Source organism: Rana temporaria, chromosome 9 (assembly GCF_905171775.1).
Source record: "Rana temporaria chromosome 9, aRanTem1.1, whole genome shotgun sequence".
NCBI classification, from domain to species: domain Eukaryota; kingdom Metazoa; phylum Chordata; class Amphibia; order Anura; family Ranidae; genus Rana; species Rana temporaria.
In genome coordinates this window covers 55218530-55237784 of record NC_053497.1, presented here as the reverse complement: position 1 = coordinate 55237784, position 19255 = coordinate 55218530, and the positions used below count along the sequence as shown (strand labels likewise).

General features: G+C 45.7%; 1 protein-coding gene across 5 annotated transcripts in view; it reads left to right on the top strand.

Moving 5' to 3' along the window:
* The window catches only part of LOC120913544 (cdc42 effector protein 2-like), a 40535-nt gene extending 21839 nt beyond the window's left edge, over window positions 1–18696 (top strand). For 4 of the 5 annotated variants that reach the window (XM_040323534.1, XM_040323535.1, XM_040323532.1 and 1 more), the window contains one exon: window positions 16763–18696. In XM_040323534.1, the coding sequence (XP_040179468.1) occupies window positions 16904–17605 (702 nt within the window). In that variant the 5' untranslated portion in view covers window positions 16763–16903 and the 3' untranslated portion in view covers window positions 17606–18696. Of the gene's footprint in view, window positions 1–8436; window positions 8875–16762 lie in introns of those variants that run through there. The other variant, XM_040323536.1, reaches the window with a different exon arrangement.
* Window positions 18697–19255: the final 559 nt, after the last annotated feature.

Here is a 19255-nt window from a genome sequence, read left to right as displayed (position 1 = left end):
ATTTGGGGTGGATTCAGGTGATCGAGGGTTCTGTACCACCTGGATGGCTGTCTGGGTGGACGTGTGTTGTAATGCCCTGTGTTGCTGGGCCATAAGCCTTGGGCCTATCCCGGGGACATATGGCTGCTAGGCTGTCTAAGGGCCTATCCAGAAGCAAGAGAGCAGCATAGGGTTGGGACTACAGCTTGCAGTTCAACCAGAAGCAACGGTTCTGCCGGCCGGAGGACCAGCTGTGGTCGGAGGTAGAGGGGAAGCCAGAGATCACTGTAGCTGAAGCAAGTACCAGAGCAGTATTCTCACCATGCAGGGATGGTAAAGAATTGGGAAACGCTCAGCAGGTGCCAAGCCAGGGACCCAGCCAATGGGGGTGACGCTTGCAGAGCATTAGTATGTGCCAAGCCAGGGACCAAGCAGGCCAGTGGGGTGACGCTTGAGGAGTATCTGTGAGTATCAAGGTAGGGATCCAGCAGGGATGCGGGGGTGATGCTTGAGGAAGATACTGAGTGAGAAGATTGGAAGAGTTCAGGAGATCCAGTGGCGAGTGGATCTGTTAGCCTAGAGAAAGACTGGGAGCTCAGCAGAGTGAAGTTCTACAATAGGAGATCATAGAAGAGGTGAAGGAGTTAATTGCAACCTTTGTTAGAAACAAGATTGTTGCCATAGGAGACAGCAGCCTTACACATGCAGATATGGTGTCTAGCTGGATGCCTTTCCCTGCATGGTTGTCTCGGAGTCTGCCAATTAACATTGCATCTACTAAGGGTGTTCTGACCCTAACCCTCTCTCCCCAGTTCTGTTTAATAGACAATAAATCTCTCTTTGTATTCAAGGAGTGTCTAGCGCCCATCAATCTACCTTGCATTACACCCACTATGCCTTGTAGCCCACTCTACACAGAAGGATGTCAGCTGTCCCTAACTCTGGAGGTCACCATTGGGCTTCAGGGGCCCCGGGATCTTGCTACAATAGTTGATCCAAGAACTAGATGTGCACAACAAAAAATTTCGTATTTTTTTGTTTTGTTTCGTCTTGTTTCGTAGATTCGTAAAGATTTGTAATTTCGTAAGATGCAAGTTTTCCTATTCGGACCCGTTCGTATTTTCGTAACAGTTTTATTTTCGTTTATATTGAATGATTCGTAATTCTGTCTAATTTATTTTTGTTGATTCGAAATTCGTAATTTTGTTAGATAATAATTTTCGTTTAATGGATTCGTAATTTTGTACTTTCGTAAATACATAGTAACACGCGGCTAATCCATATTAAGAGATACTTTCTCTTAAGCCCCGTACACACGGTCGGACTTTTTGCCAACAAACTTCAAAATGAGCGTTTTCCAAAAAATCCGACCGTGTGTACGATCTATTGGACAAACTTTTTCGGTTTCAAAAGTCTGGCCAACTCCCTTCAGACAAAAATCCACGGAAAAGTTTGTTTGAAGTCCGATAGGGTGTACGAGGCTTTACACTGTACAATGTGACTCAGCACAAAAGAGATAAGCTGATTGGCTGAGATATTAAGTAAGATACATCACTCACTAACTACACTGCCCAGTGCCCATTCGAAAGAACGATACAAGTACACAAATTTACGAACAGACAAAGAAACGGATTTACAAAACACACAAATGAAAATACTAACATACGAATGAAAATACGAACAGACAAAGGATTTAAAATACGGAATGCAAATCGTTTGTTAGCCCATGTCTACCAAGAACCAATTACCACACAGAGCAGCTGGAGGGAGAAAGAAAGAATAGAAGCCAGAAGCTTTGCAGGGAGATTCACAAGTGTCAGCAATGAGGCAGTACAGCTGGCCCTTCTGCTCGACAGGTGCCCGGGCCCCCTTTTGAACTGATGGGGCCCAGGCTGGGCCCGGTAAAGGAGGCCCAGCTGTACTGCCATATCAGCGGCCCTGGAAATGTATCTAATATCTAGCACAGGGGTCTCCAAACTTTTCAAATAAAGGCCCAGTTTATTGTCCTTTAGACTTTAGGAGAGCCAGATTGTGGCCAGCAGAGGCAGAAAATCGCCCAGGATCGGTGGTCAATAGGAGGAGGAGTAGTACCCCTATTAGGAGGAATAGTATCCCCTTGGGGATATCGGTGGAAGATATAGTGCCCCATTGTTGGTGTCAGTGGGAGGAATAGTGCCCCAAGGGCCGGATAAAGGCTAGCAAAGGGCCACCTTGGGATGCAGTTTGGAGACCCCTGATCTAGCAAAACCTACTAACATCAATTGGAGCTATTGATGAGGCAATCAGTCCTTTTTAAATTTCTTATTGCTTTCCAAAAATGTTTGTTATCCTTTTTTTCTGATTTATTCTTTAACACAGTACAGCATTCCATCATATTTTATTTTAATAAAATCAGACCAGTGATGCAAGCTAGTGGCTTACTGTCGAGTATTGCGCACTCTTGTTTTGATTAAGCCCATAAACAGTAAAATCTTGGTTTGAGAGTAACTTGGTTTGAGAGCGTTTTGCAAGACAAGCAACATTTCTTAATAAATTTTGACTTGATATAAGACTAGCGTCATATAACAACTGAGCATAGAATAGAAGAGAGGCGCCTCTAAGTGTAGCAGAATGGTTACATTTAATGAAGGTACAACATTTAGAAACTCACATGGTTGATGATTAAAACAGGCACATCTAAGTATGCAGGCATCTGGGGTAAAGCTGTTCACATAGACCATTCTCCTCACCGCCATTGATGTCCTCCCTTCCACGAGTGGTTCAAGCATCGGTTTCAGATCGCTCTACTGCAGGGTAGTCTTCCTGGTCACGATTGCAGACTGACAGCGGTGAGAGTCGGAGGTGTGGAGGACAGTCTATGTGGACAGCTTTACCCCAGATGCCTGCATACTTAGATGTGCCTCTTTTAATCATCAACCATGTGAGTTGCTAAATGTTGTACCTTCATTAAATGTAACCATATTGCTACACTTAGACTCTCTTCTCTTTGATACTCTGTAGCTCCTGTTGGATTTTGCTTCTAATCCCCTTGTGGAGGCTTCTATTTGTGGATGGACATTTTATGGTTACACAATTTATCACATTGCTATAATCTTTTTATATGGACTATAAACTGAGGGACTGATGAATAAATGGTTGTGGAATGAATCTTCTGAGTTTCCATTATTTCTTATGGGAAAATTTGCTTTGATATAAGTGTGCTTTGGATTGCAAGCATGTTTCCGGAACAAATTATGCTCACAATCCAAGGTTTTACTGTATGTGATTGCAGGAATGTGATGTCAAATTTATGTTATACCTTTCTAAGTATTGTATGTCCTCCGTGTGAGCAAAATGATGACATGGCTGAGTGATGGATATACTGTATAGTAAGGACTCTCATTGCACAGTCATGGTTTATTTCTGGCTGTAGAATCTGCTGATACTGCAAAGTGATGAATCTCCTCTGTCTATATATACATATGTTGTTGTTGACATGAATAGTATCCCGGCTGTGACCTCTACCAGGTATAATCCACCATCTCATTTTAGGTGCGGCCATACAAGAGCGTGACCACTCAGTCAGGTGGAAGTGAAGCTCATTTACTTAGCCCAAGGGGTAGATCCTTAAGAGCGAGTACGCTGGCGTATCTACTGATACGCCGGCGTACTTTCAAATTTCCCGCGTCGTATCGTTTTTTTGAATCCTCAAAACAAGATACGACGGCTTCTGGGTTAGATCCGACAGGTGTACGTCTTCGTATGCCTTCAGATCTAAGATGCAATACTTCGGCGTTCGCTGGGTGGCGTTCACGTCGTTTTCCGCGTCGGGTATGCAAATTAGCTATTTCCGACGATCCACGAACGTACGAGTGGGCGGCGCATTTTTTTCCGGCGTCTGTAGTCGGCTTTTTCCGGCGTATAGTTAAAGCTGGTATTTCGACGCATATAGTTAGATTTGCCATGTTAAGTATGGCCGTCGTTCCCGCGTTTAATTTGAATTTTTTATTTTATTTGCGTAAGTCGTCTGTGAATCGGAATGTACGTAAGTCACGTCTATGTTGAAAAAAATGACATCCTTGCGACGTCATTTAGCGCAAAACACGGCGGGAAATTTAGGGACGGCGCATGCGCAGTTCATTTGGCGCGGGGACGCGCTTCATTTAAATGAAACACGCCCCCTATTTGCCGATTTGAATTCCGCGCCCTTACGCCACTTGAGATACACTATGCCGCCGTAACTTACGGCGCAAATTCTTTGGGGATTCGAACCAGCAAAAAGTAAGTTACAGCGGCGTAGCGTATCTCACATACGCTGCGCCGATGTATTTGTATGTGGATCTACCCCCAAGAGTTTAAAAAGTCTTTACACATATGATTCATTTTTTGGTTTTGGGTGGATGCTAGAGGGTTGAAACCCTGACTTTCTTTTCATGGCTATATCAACCTATTTGTTGATGTCTAATGCCCTGTACACGCGATCGGTTCGTCCGATGAAAACGGTCCGATGGACCGTATTCATCAGACGAACCGATCATGTGTGGGCACCATCGTTTTTTTCCCCATCGGTGAAAAAACGTAGAACCCGTTTTAAAATGATCTGATGGTTAAAAAAAACGATAGATAAAAACGATCGTCTGTGGGCAAGTCCATCGGTTAAAAATCCACGCATGCTCAGAATCAAGTCGACACATGCTCAGTAGCACTGAACTTAATTTTTCTCAGCACGTCGTAGTGATTTACGTCACCGCGTTCTGACACAAATGGATTTTTAACTGATGGTGTGTAGGCAAGACTGATGAAAGTCAGCTTCATCGGATATCTGATGAAAAAATCTATCGGACTAGATTCCATCAGATATCCGATCGTGTGTACGAGGCTTTAGGGTTCTAGGAGACCTGACATATATTCAATACCAGTGGGTTCATTCAGCTGGCGAAGCATTGCAGAAGTCTCCCCATAATGAGCTCTCTAGGGCTCAGTCCCAGAGTATAATTTGGTATTTTTTGTGGTTATAAAGTGAATATTAATCTGTGCAATCTCGTAAAATAACGTGGTGCAAATTTTTCGGAAAAATTAATTTATAGCTGCTATCACTAACAAGTGTTCTCACTTCACTTAAAAGGTGCAAAAAAAACATCAATAATCAAAAAACATCAATAATGATAAAAGTGTAACTAAAAATGGTAATCAATCATATTAATATGTTTATTGATTACCAGTTTTAGTTACTTTTATCAGTATTGTTTTTTTTTTATAGCGCAGCACTGTTTATTGATTATTTGCACCTTTTTTGTGGTTATACTTACATTGGTGGTCACATTGAAGGTCCATGGAGAAAAGCCCCTTTACATTGTTAATCAGTGTAGTAGTGACCGCCTACATTTTGTAGGTGTGAGATTAATCTGCCATTGCTCACAGCTCAAGGAATCCCTGGCAACTTCTTAGGCCCCATACACACGATAGAATTTATCCGCGAATACGGTCCAGCGGACCGTATCTGCGGATAAATCCTCTCGTGGATTTCAGCAGATTTCTATGCGATGGCGTGTACACACCACCGCATTGAAATCCGCGGCGAAATCCTCTGGCGATGACGTGTCGCGCCGTCGCCGCGATTATGAGGCGGCGACGGGCGCGACGCTGTCATATAAGGAATTCCACGCATGCGTTGAATCATTGCGACGCATGCGGGGGGATCCCTTCGGACGGATGGATTCGGTGAGTCTGTACAGACCAGCGGATCCATCCGTTGGGATGGATTTCAGCAGATGGATTTGTTGAGCATGTCAGCAAATATTCATCTGCTGGAAATCCATCCCAGGGGAGATTTATCCGCGGATAAAGATCCGCCGGAGTGTACACACCATAGAATCTATCCGCTGAAACCCATTTGCTGGGATTTATCTGCGGATGGATTCTATGGTGTGTATGGGGCCTTAGAGAACCTTAGGGTGCCACAGAACCCTAGTTAAAGTAGTTGTTAAGCCACTCTAGCCTGTATACACCATCAGCACTGCCTCCTATTGTAGTATCCCCCTATGTGTGTGATTTATAAAAAGAAATGCTGCAAATACCTAATTTCACTGCTGAGATTGTTATCACATGACTGGCCAGCTTTCTCCTTTCCTCCTCTGAGGCATGCAGTGGGTGGGGCTGAGATTCCTCTGCTGATGTCAGTCTGGAGGGGAGGAGGAGAGAGCTTGCTGGTCATGTGATCGCAATCTTGGCTCTTAAATTAGGTATTTACAGCAATTTATATTTATTAATAATTCACAGACAGGGACACTGGAATAGGAGGCAGTGCTGATGGTGTATATAGGTTGGTGTTATGAGAGCAGCATAAGGGGGAGGGGGGGCTCACACACAGACAGAGAGGGGAGGGGGGGTGAACACAGGAGCAGAGAGGAGAGCAGATAGCAGGCTGCCGAAAACAGAGGCACGTAAACTGACCACGTGTCAGTGCTCAGCAGCCATGATACACCGTGGTCAGTTTACAGAGGGGTGGGAAGAAACTGGCAGGATCAGCCAGGTTTTTTAGGTGTTACAGGGGGCCAAATGACACAGGACAAGCACTGTGTCATATAACATGCTTTAAAGGCGCAGGATCCATTATTTTTTTGGGGGTTAACAAACGCTTTAAAGCGGAGGTCCACACAAAAATGGAACATCCGGTTTTCGGGAACCCTCCCCCCTCCGGTGTCACATTTGACACCTTTCAGGGGGAGGGGGTGCGCAGGGGTAATGCCACTTCCTGCCCCCCTGTCTTCTGGGAAACACACATGTCCCAGAAGACAGCAGGGACCGGTGAAGACGCGCAGTTCGGCTCACGCATGCGCAGTCGGCAGCCGGGAATTGAAGCCGCAATGCTTCACTTCCTGATTCCCTCACCAAGGATGGCAGCGGGGGAAGCCGAGAGCCGAGCAATTTTTATTTTATTTTTTAAAGTGTATTTTGTGCGTGTACTCGAGAGAGGAGCCGGACTGCAGGAGTTGGGAGTAGGCAGGCCTCCCCCAGAGGCAATCAGCCACCTTTCTCCATGCCCCGGGTGGCAATGGCGGGTGCGTGAGGGGGTCCCCCCACATAGCCCGCCCTACCTTCTCCGCTTTGAAGCCCAACAGGGCAGAGGGACTCCCTATAAGGGAGTGAGAGGATCTAGCCGGCTCAACCAGCCCCGTTAGTCCTTCGCCTCTCTTTTTTAGAGACCGCATGGTCAAAGTGCGTGCATGTTAACCCAATTTCGAGTGCGTGTAAGTGTGGTGGTTTTTGTGGGAGGGGGGTGGGCGTACTAAGCGCAGGCTTACCTCGCATAGCACACCCACCGGGAGCCGGGCTGAGACCACCGAGCAATTGATCGGCTTCGGCTGCCAACATCGCGGGCACCCTGGACAGGTAAGTGTTCATTTACTAAAAGTCAGCAGCTGCAGTATTTGTAGCTTTTTGTGGCTTTTAATATTACTTTTTTAGGCGGACCTAATGTTAAAAAAAAAAGCCTTGACTATAGTTATAGATAGATGAGATGAGCTCAGGTGTAGTCCAAACTCATCTTTATCCAAACTCCAAACTTACTCCAATGAGCTGGGTCAGTTTTGTAAACTAAAGCCTCGTACACACGATCAGTCCATCCGATGAGAACGGTCCGAAGGACCGTTGTCATCAGTTAACCGTGGAAGCTGACTGATGGTCTGATGTGCCTACACACCATAGGTTAAATAACCGATCGTGTCAGAACGCGGTGACGTAAAACACGACGACGTGCTGAAAAAAACGAAGTTCAATGCTTCCAAGCATGCGTCGACTTGATTCTGAGCATGCGTGGATTTTTAACCGATGGTTGTGCCTACTAACGATCGGTTTTGACCTATCGGTTAGGCATCCATCGGTTAAATTTTAAAGCAAGTTCCTATTTTTTTGACCGAAGGTTAACTAACCGATGGGGCCCACACACGATTCTCATCGGATGGACCAATCGTGTGTTCGCGGCCTTAGAGGGGGATTCAGGTGGAAATGACCTAACCTGCAGTTCATTGGTAAGGGTGAGCTCTGGCGTGTTCGCATAGAACACGTGCAGAGCCCGCCAGGAAGTGTGCATGGCGCTGCGCTAATCACAGCCAGGGAGACATTGTCCCGATGCTCGGCTGCAGGGATCGTGAAATGTCTCCCTGGCTGTTATTAGCGCAGCAACGTGCACACTTCCTGGCGGGCTCTGCACGTGTTTCTATGCAAACACGCCAGAGCTCATCCTTATTCATTGGAGTAAAAAAAAAAAAGAGTGCAAGTTCCGAGGACGGCTAGAGTTTGGAAGATGTCAAAGTTCATCACTATTGAGAAGTTTGCTTTGATTTTCTATCTGATTTCAGAAATATGATGGAGTGTGGTAGCCATGGGCAGCAGCACTCTTAAAAAAGGATACAAATGCAGCACTTTTTCTATATCATTTATATTGGGAAGCCATTTTGGAGCCAGGTTAGGGAAGGACAGAGGAGATGAAGCCTGTAATAGGATCAGAGCGCGAAGGTACAGCTCAGCAGATCATCGTTAGCGCGGCTGCATTTTATTTTATGTCAGAGGAAATGCGAGGTCGCAGCAGATGAGATAATTAGATAATTCACTATACGTGACCACCTGGACAAATGCATTTAAAGAGCTCCGAGCAGAAATATGGTCTGAAATGTATCCCGGCTTCTCATTAATGGAAGGAGGCATCTGGGAGGTTAGTGCTATCTGATATAATCTATGAGATCAGCTCTGCAGCCATCTGCTGGGAGCAGCCATGTCTGATATAAGAAGGGGGGTCCAGGAAAGAATGGTACGGCTGTCCTCGTCACCCCTGTCCCTGGAGTCGGTGATAATTTCATCTCTTCACAAAGCTCTGTGCATCTAATTGCCCCTTCTGTCTTTGCAGAGTCTGGCCAGGTAACTGATCCGTATTTATTATTCTATAACGTGACCTTCCTTGCTTCTAAGTAATCATGTATTCCTCAAATCCTAAAGCTGAACACTATGGGGCAGATCCTCAAAAAAATTACGCCGGCGTATCTCTTGATACACCGCGTAATTTCAAATTTTGCGCGTCGTATCTATGTTTTGGTATCCACAAAACAAGATACAACGGCATCTGGGTTAGATCCGACAGGCGTACGCCTTAGTACGCCGTCGGATCTTAAGTGCAATTTTTTCGGCAGCCGCTAGGTGGCGTTTCTGTCGTATTCCACGTCGAGTATGCAAATTAGCTATTTCCGACGATCCACGAACGTACGAGCGGCCGTCGCATTTTTTTACGTCGTTTCCGTTCGGCTTTTTCCGGCGTATAGTTAAAGCTGCTATATGGTGGCGTACTCAATGTTAAGTATGACCGTCGTTCCCGCGTATAATTTTGAAAATTTTACGTCGTTTGCGTAAGTCGTCCGTGAATGGGGCTGGACGCCATTTACGTTCACGTCGAAAACAATGACGTCCTTGCGACGTCATTTGGAGCAATGCACCCTGGGAGTTTTTACGGACGGCGCATGCGCAGTTTGTTCGGTGCGGGGACGCGCTTCATTTAAATGAAACACGCCCCCTACCCGCCGAATTTGAATTCCGCGCCCTTACGCCGCGAGAGATACGCTACGCCGTCGTAACTTATGGCGCGGTTTCGTTGGGGTTTCAAACAAAAGCAAAGTAAGTTACAGCGGCGTAGCGTATCTTACATACGCTGCTGTCGCCGCAGATGTATGTGGATCTGCCCCTATGCGGATATAAAGGCACTGTGATGATTTATACATCATTCAATTTATTTTTCCTAAATGTAAGTACCTGAATTGGACCTGATATCAGACTCTTATAGCTGCTGAAGCATCACAAGGAGTCAATCAGGTGTGCTGCAGTGTGGAAAGAGCATGCTAATAGGGTAAAGGTAGGGTGACCAGACATCCCCAGTTTCAGGGGACAGTCCCCTGATTGAGGACACTGTCCCCGGACCAAGTCTGTCCCTGGTTTTGTCCCCAGATTGGATTTAATAAGGGGCAGGAGCAATTTCAAAGACAATGGGCCAGATTCACGTAGCGCAGCGGATCTATAGATCCGCTCGTTCTACGTGAATTAAGATCCGCTCCCGCAAGTTTAGGAGGCAAGTGGCTAATTCACAAACAACTTACCTCCAAACTTGCGACGGCGGATCCTAAATCCCCCGGCGGAATTCAAATTCCGCGGCTAGGGGAGTGTACTATTTAAATCAGGCGCGTTCCCGCGCCGATTTAAATGCGCAGGCGCCGTCCGGGGAATTTCCCGGCGTGCATTGCTCCCACTGACGTCACTAGGACATCAGTGGTTGCGACGTGAGCAGGACTTGCGACGCGCGTGTTCGTGAATCGGCGTACGCAAACGACGTAGGAAAATTCAAATTCGACGCGGGAACGCCGGCTATACTTAACATTGGCTGCGCCTGATAAAAGAAGGGGTAAGTATACGACGGAAAACCGCTACGGAAACGACGTAAGAACACTGCGACGGGTCCGCGTACGTTCGTGAATTTGCGTATCTCGCTGATTTACATATTATTTATCGTAAATCAGCGGGAACGCCCCCGGCGCCATTTTTAAATTGAAAAAAAGATCCGACAGTGTAACACATTGTAACACTGTCGGATCTAGCCCTATCTATGCGTAACTGATTCTATGAATCAGACGCATAGATAGGACCAGTTTACATCAGAGATACGATGGTGTATCTGTAGATACACCGTCGTATCTCTTTGTGAATCTGGCCCTATCAGTGCAGAATTAAAATAAAAAAATTAGAATTACACACCCCCGCTCCGCCGTGCCTACTAGCATAGAGGGGTTGCATTTCACCCATTATCTGTGCCCCTTTCTGATGATCATGTGCTGGTCGGAGCGGAAGGAATATTTCTTCAGTTTCGGGGGGCGCATGCCCATTCAGCTCCGCTCGCATGTTCTTCTGCCTTGGCTCAAATCCTGGCCAGCCACCTGCCTATCTCCTTGCCTTCCCTGGCGGAGTGATCTTCCTCTGCTCCCCATCCAGTAGTAGCCGGGGCCCGGAGAGTAAGACTTGAGAGGCTGTGAGGCGGGAGGCGACGGGCAGAGAGTCACTGCTTGTTGCCATTACCAGTAAAGAAAAAATATGTCCCCGGATTTCATTTTAAAAAATCTGGTCACCTTAGGTAAAGGAGGAAAGTGAAAGAGAGATGGGTGCATGAAGATCAGACCGGCTTCATGCCCGGGAAGGGTACAGATATAAACCTCCGTAGGTTATATACGGTGCTGGGTGCTCAAGGGGCCCTGGCCGAGTCTGACGTTGTGGCCTCCCTGGATGCTGAAAAAGCATTTGACTCGGTTGAGTGGACATACTTATGGGAGGTCCTGAGTCGGTTCGGCTTTGGTCCCAGGTTTGTATCGTGGGTGCAGGCTTTGTATGGGTCACCCACTGCTAGGGTCCGTACGGGGTCGGCCCTCTCCCCTGCCCTTTTTTCCCTAGCTATTGAGCCTATGGCGATCCTCCTTCGCTCCTCCCAGGCGGTTTGCGATATCCCTATAGGTCCGGTTCAAGAAAAAATGTCTTTGTACGCGGATGATACTTTGTTGTACCTGCGTGACGCCTCTGGCTCTCTTGGGGCAGCCCTCGTGCTTATTTATGTATTTGGCAGATTTTCCGGCGTACGTATTAACTGGGGGAAGTCGGTCGTTTTTGCCCTACATCCCTCGGAGGCGTCGGCCCCTGCGGACACCCCTCTGCGACGGGTATCACAATTCAGGTATCTGGGAGTGGAGATCCATAGAGACCTGAAGCCTTTTATTCCCCTCAACTTGACCCCGGTCTTGTCCCTCCTGACTCAGAGGTGTGCTGCCTGGAAGACGCTACCCCTTACCCCGGTTGGGCGGGTCAATCTGTCTTGCCGAAATTTTTGTATATTTTTAGACAAACCCCCGTTCCTATTCCAAATGCATTTTTTAGGAGGCTGGATAGTTTAATCACCTCCTTTATTTGGAATGGTGGTACCCCTAGAATCGCCAGGTCTACCCTGCAGCTGCCGGTCACTCTTGGTGGGTTGGCCTTGCCATGTTTTCAGAAGTACTACTGGGCTGCGGTCCTTGTCACACTCGGAGGAGCCGGCCAACCCGGCGTCTACTCTGGAGGATGTGCTGCTTGGATCCTACTCCGAGCTCCGCAATCTTATGCATCGGGGACCCAGATCTAGTCCCACTGTTACGCCCTCAATGAAGACTACCCTGTGGGTGTGGGAGGTTGTTAGGACCAAAGTTCCCCTTGGAGTGAAGCTTCCCCAAATCTGACCATACATGGACCGAAATTTGACCGGTTCAGCAGTGATCAGATACATTTTGAACCATAATTGGACAAGGTGGTTGTACAGAAGTTGATTAATCAACTTCTCTACAACTGCCCTGTTGGATTTTTGCCTGGGGGGGGGGGGGTAAATCTTTCGGAGGTCCAGTGGTTTAGTAAAGATCCTTTATCCCCATAGTTGTAGCCAGTAGTGTATTTAGGTTTTGTGCTGCCCTAAGCCTGACTAAACTCGTGCACCCCCTAATTTAAATATGACCCACCCCTTCCTGTCAATGCCACACCCCTTGCTGTTTAAGACCCGCCCTTCCCTTACTCTATCCAAAATGAAAAAAAAAAGTGTTCCTATATTTCTACTTTAGGCACAGAGGGCCAGATTCACGTAGAAGTGCGGCGGCGTAACGTATCGTAGATACGTTACACCGCCGCAAGTTTTTCATCGCAAGTGCCTGATTCACAAAGCACTTGCAATGAAAACCTACCCCGGCGGCCTCCGGCGTAAGCCCGCGTAATTCAAAGGGGCGTGTGCCATTTAAATTAGGCGCGCTCCCGCGCCGGACCTACTGCGCATGCTCCCTTTTGAATTTCCTGCCGTGCTTTGCGCGAAGTGACGTCATTTTTTCAAACGGCGACGTGCGTAGCGTACTTCCGTATTCACGGACGTCTTACGCAAGAAGGAAAATTTTTTAGATTTCAACGCGGGAACGACGGCCATACTTTATACAGCACATACGTGTGCTGTGTAAAGTTAGGGCACCAAAAACGACGACTAACTTTGCAACGGGAAACTAGACTAGCAGCGACGTAGCGAACGCGAAAAACCATCGTGGATCGCCATAACTCCTAATTTGCATACCCGACGCTGGTTTACGACGCAAACTCCCCCCAGCGGCGGCCGCGTTATTGCATCCTAAGATCCGACAGTGTAAAACAATTACACCTGTCGGATCTAAGGGCTATCTATGCGTAACTGATTCTATGAATCAGTCGCATAGATACTCTGAGAGATGACGGAGTATCTGAGATACTCCGTCGTATCTCTGCTGTGAATCTGGCCCAGAATTCTGATCATTTTATGGAGAGGACTAAGAAGAACCATGCCAAATGGTGCAGCAGAAAATACATGGATAGGACACCAGGATGGTAGGACAGTCAAAATTAGAAGTTCCGCCCCCCCATTTGCGGAATGCTGGCCACCTGCATATCGGAAGCAGTGCGGCTGCTTTATGGGGGCACTAGACTAATTTGCCTCTCTGCCTAGTTCGCCCCATAAGACTGGCGCTACACTAACAGTGCAGCGCAAGCCGGCAGGGACTCTTTCCGTGCTGCCCCCCTGCAACGTGCTGCCCTAGGCCTGGGTCTTGTTGGCTTAGGCCAGGATACAGCGTTGGTTGCAGCAGATCACTCAGTTTATGGGTGAAAGCATATATTACATCATAGTGGATTGTGGTGCCTATCTCTACTGATACCCATAGCAAAGTTCTGTATGTCTTTAATCAGTGCAAATTGGTTCATCAGAATATCAACAACAGTACAAGAGAAAGTTCTGGCCAAGTGGCATGAAAGTGACTGTGACAAGCAATTATTCTATGATCGGCTCTGGGAGGGCTTGTCCTTCCTGTTTGTTTAAGGGGAAGGAAGCTTATCCCAAAAGCCAGCCCTGGTTTCCCCCGGAAATCTATTAATACTGATCCCATGTAATTAATGTGTACCATCGTTATTTTTATCATTGCCTGTCCTCCTTGATTAAATAAAGATTATTCCTACTGATGTTTCTGAAGCTCAGTAAACTATGCCCCCCACCATGCCGTTTCCGGCTAGCGTGATTTTTGATTTTATGCTCTATAGAACAAGCTGACGGCTTTTTTTTTTAATACAGCAGAAAGTTATGTACATTGTGTATTTCCTTTTAACAACCGAGTGACTTTTTTTTTGTTCTGACTGATAAAAAAAAATGTGGAAAGGTGGCGTGGTGGTAGATCAGGGCAGCGAAAGTATGTTAAGCGTGCTTTAAGTTCTTTTTTAAGCCGTTGAACACCAGTCACATTAATTAGCTTACCTGGTTGGGAAAATCGTCCAAACCAACGACACAATGTTCATGGCAACACTCCCTTAAAGGTACATTATATTGCCAAAAGTATTGGGACGCCTGCCTTTACATGTACATTATTGGAATCCCAGTCTTCATTCCTAGGGTTCAATGTTGAATTGGCCCACCCTTTGCAGCTTCAACTCTTATGGGAAGGCTGTCCACAAGGTTTAGGAGTGTCTATGAGAATGTTTGACCATTCTTCCAGAAGCGCATTTGTGAAGTCAGGTACTGATGTTGGAGGAGAAGGCCTGTCTCGCAGTCTCCACAAGGGTGTTCTATCGGGTTGAGGTCAGGACTCTATGCAGGCCAGTCAAGTAACTCCACCCCAAACTCGCTCATCCATGTCTTTCTGAAACTTGCTTTGTGCACTGGTCCAAATCATTTGGTGGAAGGGGGGTTATGGTGTGAGTTGTTTTTCAGGGGTTGGGATGGCCCCTTAGTTCCAGTAATGGGAACTCTTAAGGCCTCGTACACACGATAGGTTAACCAGAGGACAACGGTCTGACGGACCGTTTTCATCGGTCAAAATCGATCGTGTGTGGGCCCCATAGGTTATTTAACCTTCGGTTAAAAAAAAGCAAACTTGCTTTAAAATTTAACCGATGGATTGCTAACCGATAGGTCAAACCCGTTAGTGTTAAAAACCTGCGCATGCTCAGAATCAAGTCGACGTATGCTCAGAATCAAGTCGACGCATGCTTGGAAGTATTGAACTTCGTTTTTTTCAGCACGTTGTTATATTTTACGTCACCGTGTTCTGACACAATCGTTTTTTTAACTGATGGTGTGTAGGCACGATGGACCATCAGTCAGCTTCATAGGTTAACCTAGGACAACGGTCTTGATTCATTTTTTATTTTTATTACATTTTCCTCTCTTATCTTCCTACGTAGTACCGCTATAGTCCCCCTGCCCCTACCTACCTCTTTGGTTTTCTTGGGTCTCTGGGGTCCCAACAAACCCGATCTCTATTCAAACGGTCCTTCAGACCGTTGTCCTCTGGTTAACCTATCGTGTATACGAGGCTTAAAGGGTCACTAAAGGAAAAACTTTTTTTAGCTGAAATGACTGTTTACAGGGCATAGAGACATAATAGTTAACTGATTCCTTTTAAAAATGATTAAAAATTGATAAAAAAAACAATCATATAATGTGCCTGCAGTGTAGTTTCGTTTTTGCTGTTGTTTTCTGGTTCTCTGATGTACAGAGAGCCACTAGAGGGCAGTCAGCCAATAGAGAGCAGTGATACTTTGTCTAAAACTCCTCAGCACCAATCCAGTTTCGTTTTACACACAATAATCACATTAGTGACCACCGTGAGAAATCTCCCAGCACTGTGGTTATCAGGAAACAGGCAACCAGCAAGTGTCCAGAACAGAGAGGATTTACAGCAACATGAAAGCAAAAACGAACAATGAGGAAATGAAACCAGGACTGCAGTAAGGTAAAGGAAGCTATTTAGCTAAAAAAAAAAATTCCTTTAGTGACTCTTTAAGGCGTCGGCATACCAAGAAATTACTTTTTCCCCCTACACACGGCCGGGTTTCCCGACAGGAAAACTGCCATGAGAGCTTTGGTCGTGAAACCCAGCCGTGTGTATGCTCCATCGCAGTCTTTTCCCATAGGAAAACTGCCGGCTTAAAAACCGCCGGGAAAAAAGAGAGCTGTTTCTCTTTTTTTTATCGGCAGTTTTCCTGTCGGGGAAACTGCGATGGAGCATCCACACGGCCGGGATTCCCGGCCAAAAGCTCTCATGGCAGTTTTACCGACGGGAAACCCATACATGTGTACGAGGCTTGAGTGTGAAAGTAAAAGGAAATTCCAAATTTTGGACTGTCACTAGAAAAGGAATAGGGTGGAAATCTCCCAAAAGGTGACGCTAGTTCTGGTGATACTATTGACAAGTTAGGCCCCGTACACACGAGCGAGTTTCTCGGCAGAATTCAGCCAGAAACTTGATCAGAGCTGAATTCTGCCGAGAAACCCGGCGTGTGTACACTTTCGGCCGAGGAAGCCGACGAGTTCCTCGTTGAGCCAGATAGAGAACATGTTCTCTATTTCCTCGTTGTTCAATGAGGAAAGTTGGCTCGCCGAGATCCTCAGCGGCTTCACACAGAACTCGACGAGCAAAACGATGAGTTTTGCCCGTCGAGTTCCTCGGATATGTGTACGGGGCCTAAGGATTTCCTCACTTTGGAGGGATTTACTCTCACTTGGATTATTAATAAATGATTATAATTTATTTTATGAAAAACAAAATGTTGTATATTGTGGTAAGTCAAGAATGTATTCATGCAAACTCATAAAGTTACTGGAAGGTGCTCTTTAGAAATACATGTGACAGGATTACAATTACACACATGCTGTATATTGACATTCCCAAATTAATATGGAATATTTTTATTTCAGGTTCAAGGGAAGATTATTTTTCAAGCAAGATATTTATCCAACTGAAGACAATGTCCGTCACATACATGTAATTGCCTTGGTGGCACTTCCCGTGGAGGTACTTAGAAGAAGTGTATTTGTAATCAACCTTGTCAGTGCAGAATGCCAGCTAAAACACCAATTTATTTGAAGACCTCAACCCCCAAGCGGGGTAAAAAGCCAAAGTTACGTGATGTTTTATCAAGGGAGATGATAAGCCCACCTCTGGGAGACTTCAGGCATAGTGCTCACATAGGACTGGAAGGGCAAGAAGACATGTTTGGGGAATTGTCCTTTTTGCAAGGAAAGTATGATCTACTTCCAAACTTGGGCCGGAAGTTGACTTTGCAGAGCACAGACACCAGTCTCGACCAACAGTTTCATTCTCATGACAGTGATGGAAGCTTCCGGCCCTTTCTCAAAAATGCAGTGTCTCTCCCCGTCTTCACTGGTACCCAAAGTAAGGAGAAGGCACCTCCAAAACCCCCTAGGCTCCACCTGGATGATGCTCCAAGCCAACGGTCTATGTCTGTAAGCTATGGAGATGGACGTTTTCATAGAGATGAAGAAATGTCCTTCTCCTCTATCTCACAGGAGGAGAGCAGCAGGGTTTTGACAAGTTCAGCTTGCTCTTCTGAGGGTTCCATTACTGGAAGCATGTTCACCCACGAACATGGGACAGATGCATCTCAAGACAATCCAGACTGCACAGATTCTAAGATTGTGGACACTCCATGTGAGTCACTGTTTGGGCTGGAGCTGGACCTTGGCCCATCCATCTTGGATGATGTCTTGAGGATAATGGATGGTTATAAAGCTTCATGACATTGGCAACACATAAACGTTTTGTAAATAGTTGTGAACAGACACTATTTATTAGTAAAGAAGTGCTACAAAAAGAACCAGTGACAAAATAGTAGAGTTGGATCATCATCTGCCTACGAGACCTATGGATATTTGGTTTCCTATTATGACAACAGTATTTCATATTAGCACCAAGTATATTACAATATATTATAGAATGACATTTTGCTGGCATGAACACTTACGAATAATACTATTTATTATACACATTTCTTTAACAGGTTGAAGATCTAAAGGCAAACGACACAATATTACAGCCCAACAAAATGCTCATGGCTCATTCCCACCATATGCATGTTTTGTTCTTTTAATGCAGGAAATGTGTCCCGAAACCAATAATCTAGCTTTGGCTTGGTTTACAAGAGATGTGCTACATTGTTATAAATGAGAAAAAAGCAAGATCCAATTTACAGTTCAATTTATGAATATTGAATGTCCAAGAAACGTTGCACATCTGATATAAACGTAAAAGCTTACCCAATCTAAAACGTTTTTTTTATAATAATCTTGTGTAAAAAGACTACTACAGCTATATGTTGCAATAATTCCATTGGATTTTCTTATGTTTTTTTTTTTTTCTATAGACATTGATGTCGTCAATGCCAATGCACTGCTAAAAGTGACAGCGGGGTAACTCTACTATAAATACATGATCAGTCCCAATAGAGCAATATGAACCATTGAATTGCTTTAGATATGCAGCACTTTGTAAAATCTGATTACAGATCTGATTTTAATGCAGGGCACTTCAGTGGACGAATGTTATTTGACCTCAAGCTTTGTGCATGCTTCTAGGAAACCCAGTAAGCCAGTTACATAAGCAGGGGGATGAAAATTCCAGGAATCCCAAGTACGAACTGAACACAGTTACCATGATTGCAAGTAAGGTATATTTACAGTTTAGGAAGCTATTGCTGGCTACAGACTGAAATGGAAATGTAATTTAGTAAAATTAAGTTAAAAATGACTTGCATAGTGATGTTGTGGATATATTTTCAGATTGACAGATTCTGTACTGCATATTTGTTTCCCAATAAAATTAAGTAGGCAAAGGTGGTATTGGCCGAATTTAACAATTTCAATAGTTTAATATTTAAAATAATATCTTGTTTTTCACAAAGACCTGAGGGCTCCATATACTAAACCAACATAAGGAAGAAAAGGCAGATGAAAGCGGAGTTCCACCCAAAAATGGAACTTGCGCTTTAAAAGCAGATGACCCTCTGACATGCCACATTTGGCATGTCATTTTTTTTGGGGGGGGCGCGCAAACCCTCTTTTTAGTGGGTTCCAGCTCTCACTTCCTCCTGGGGCTCCGCGGCACCGGAAGGAAGTTGACCTCTCCCCCCTCCCTCTCGGCAATCATCTGGGATATGTCACAGGTCCCAGGTGATTGCCCGGCCGGCCATTCCGGGCATGCAGCGTGGCTCGCGCATGCGCAGTGCGTGCACGGCAGTGGAGCCCAGTCATGATCTCGGCGCCACAGAGAGGAGGTGGAGATGAGCAGGGCTTCGTACACCTGCATCGCTGGAACCTGGGACAAGTGAGTGTCCGATTAATAAGAATCGGCAGCTACATTTTTTGTAGCTGCTGACTTTTATATGGGTGGAA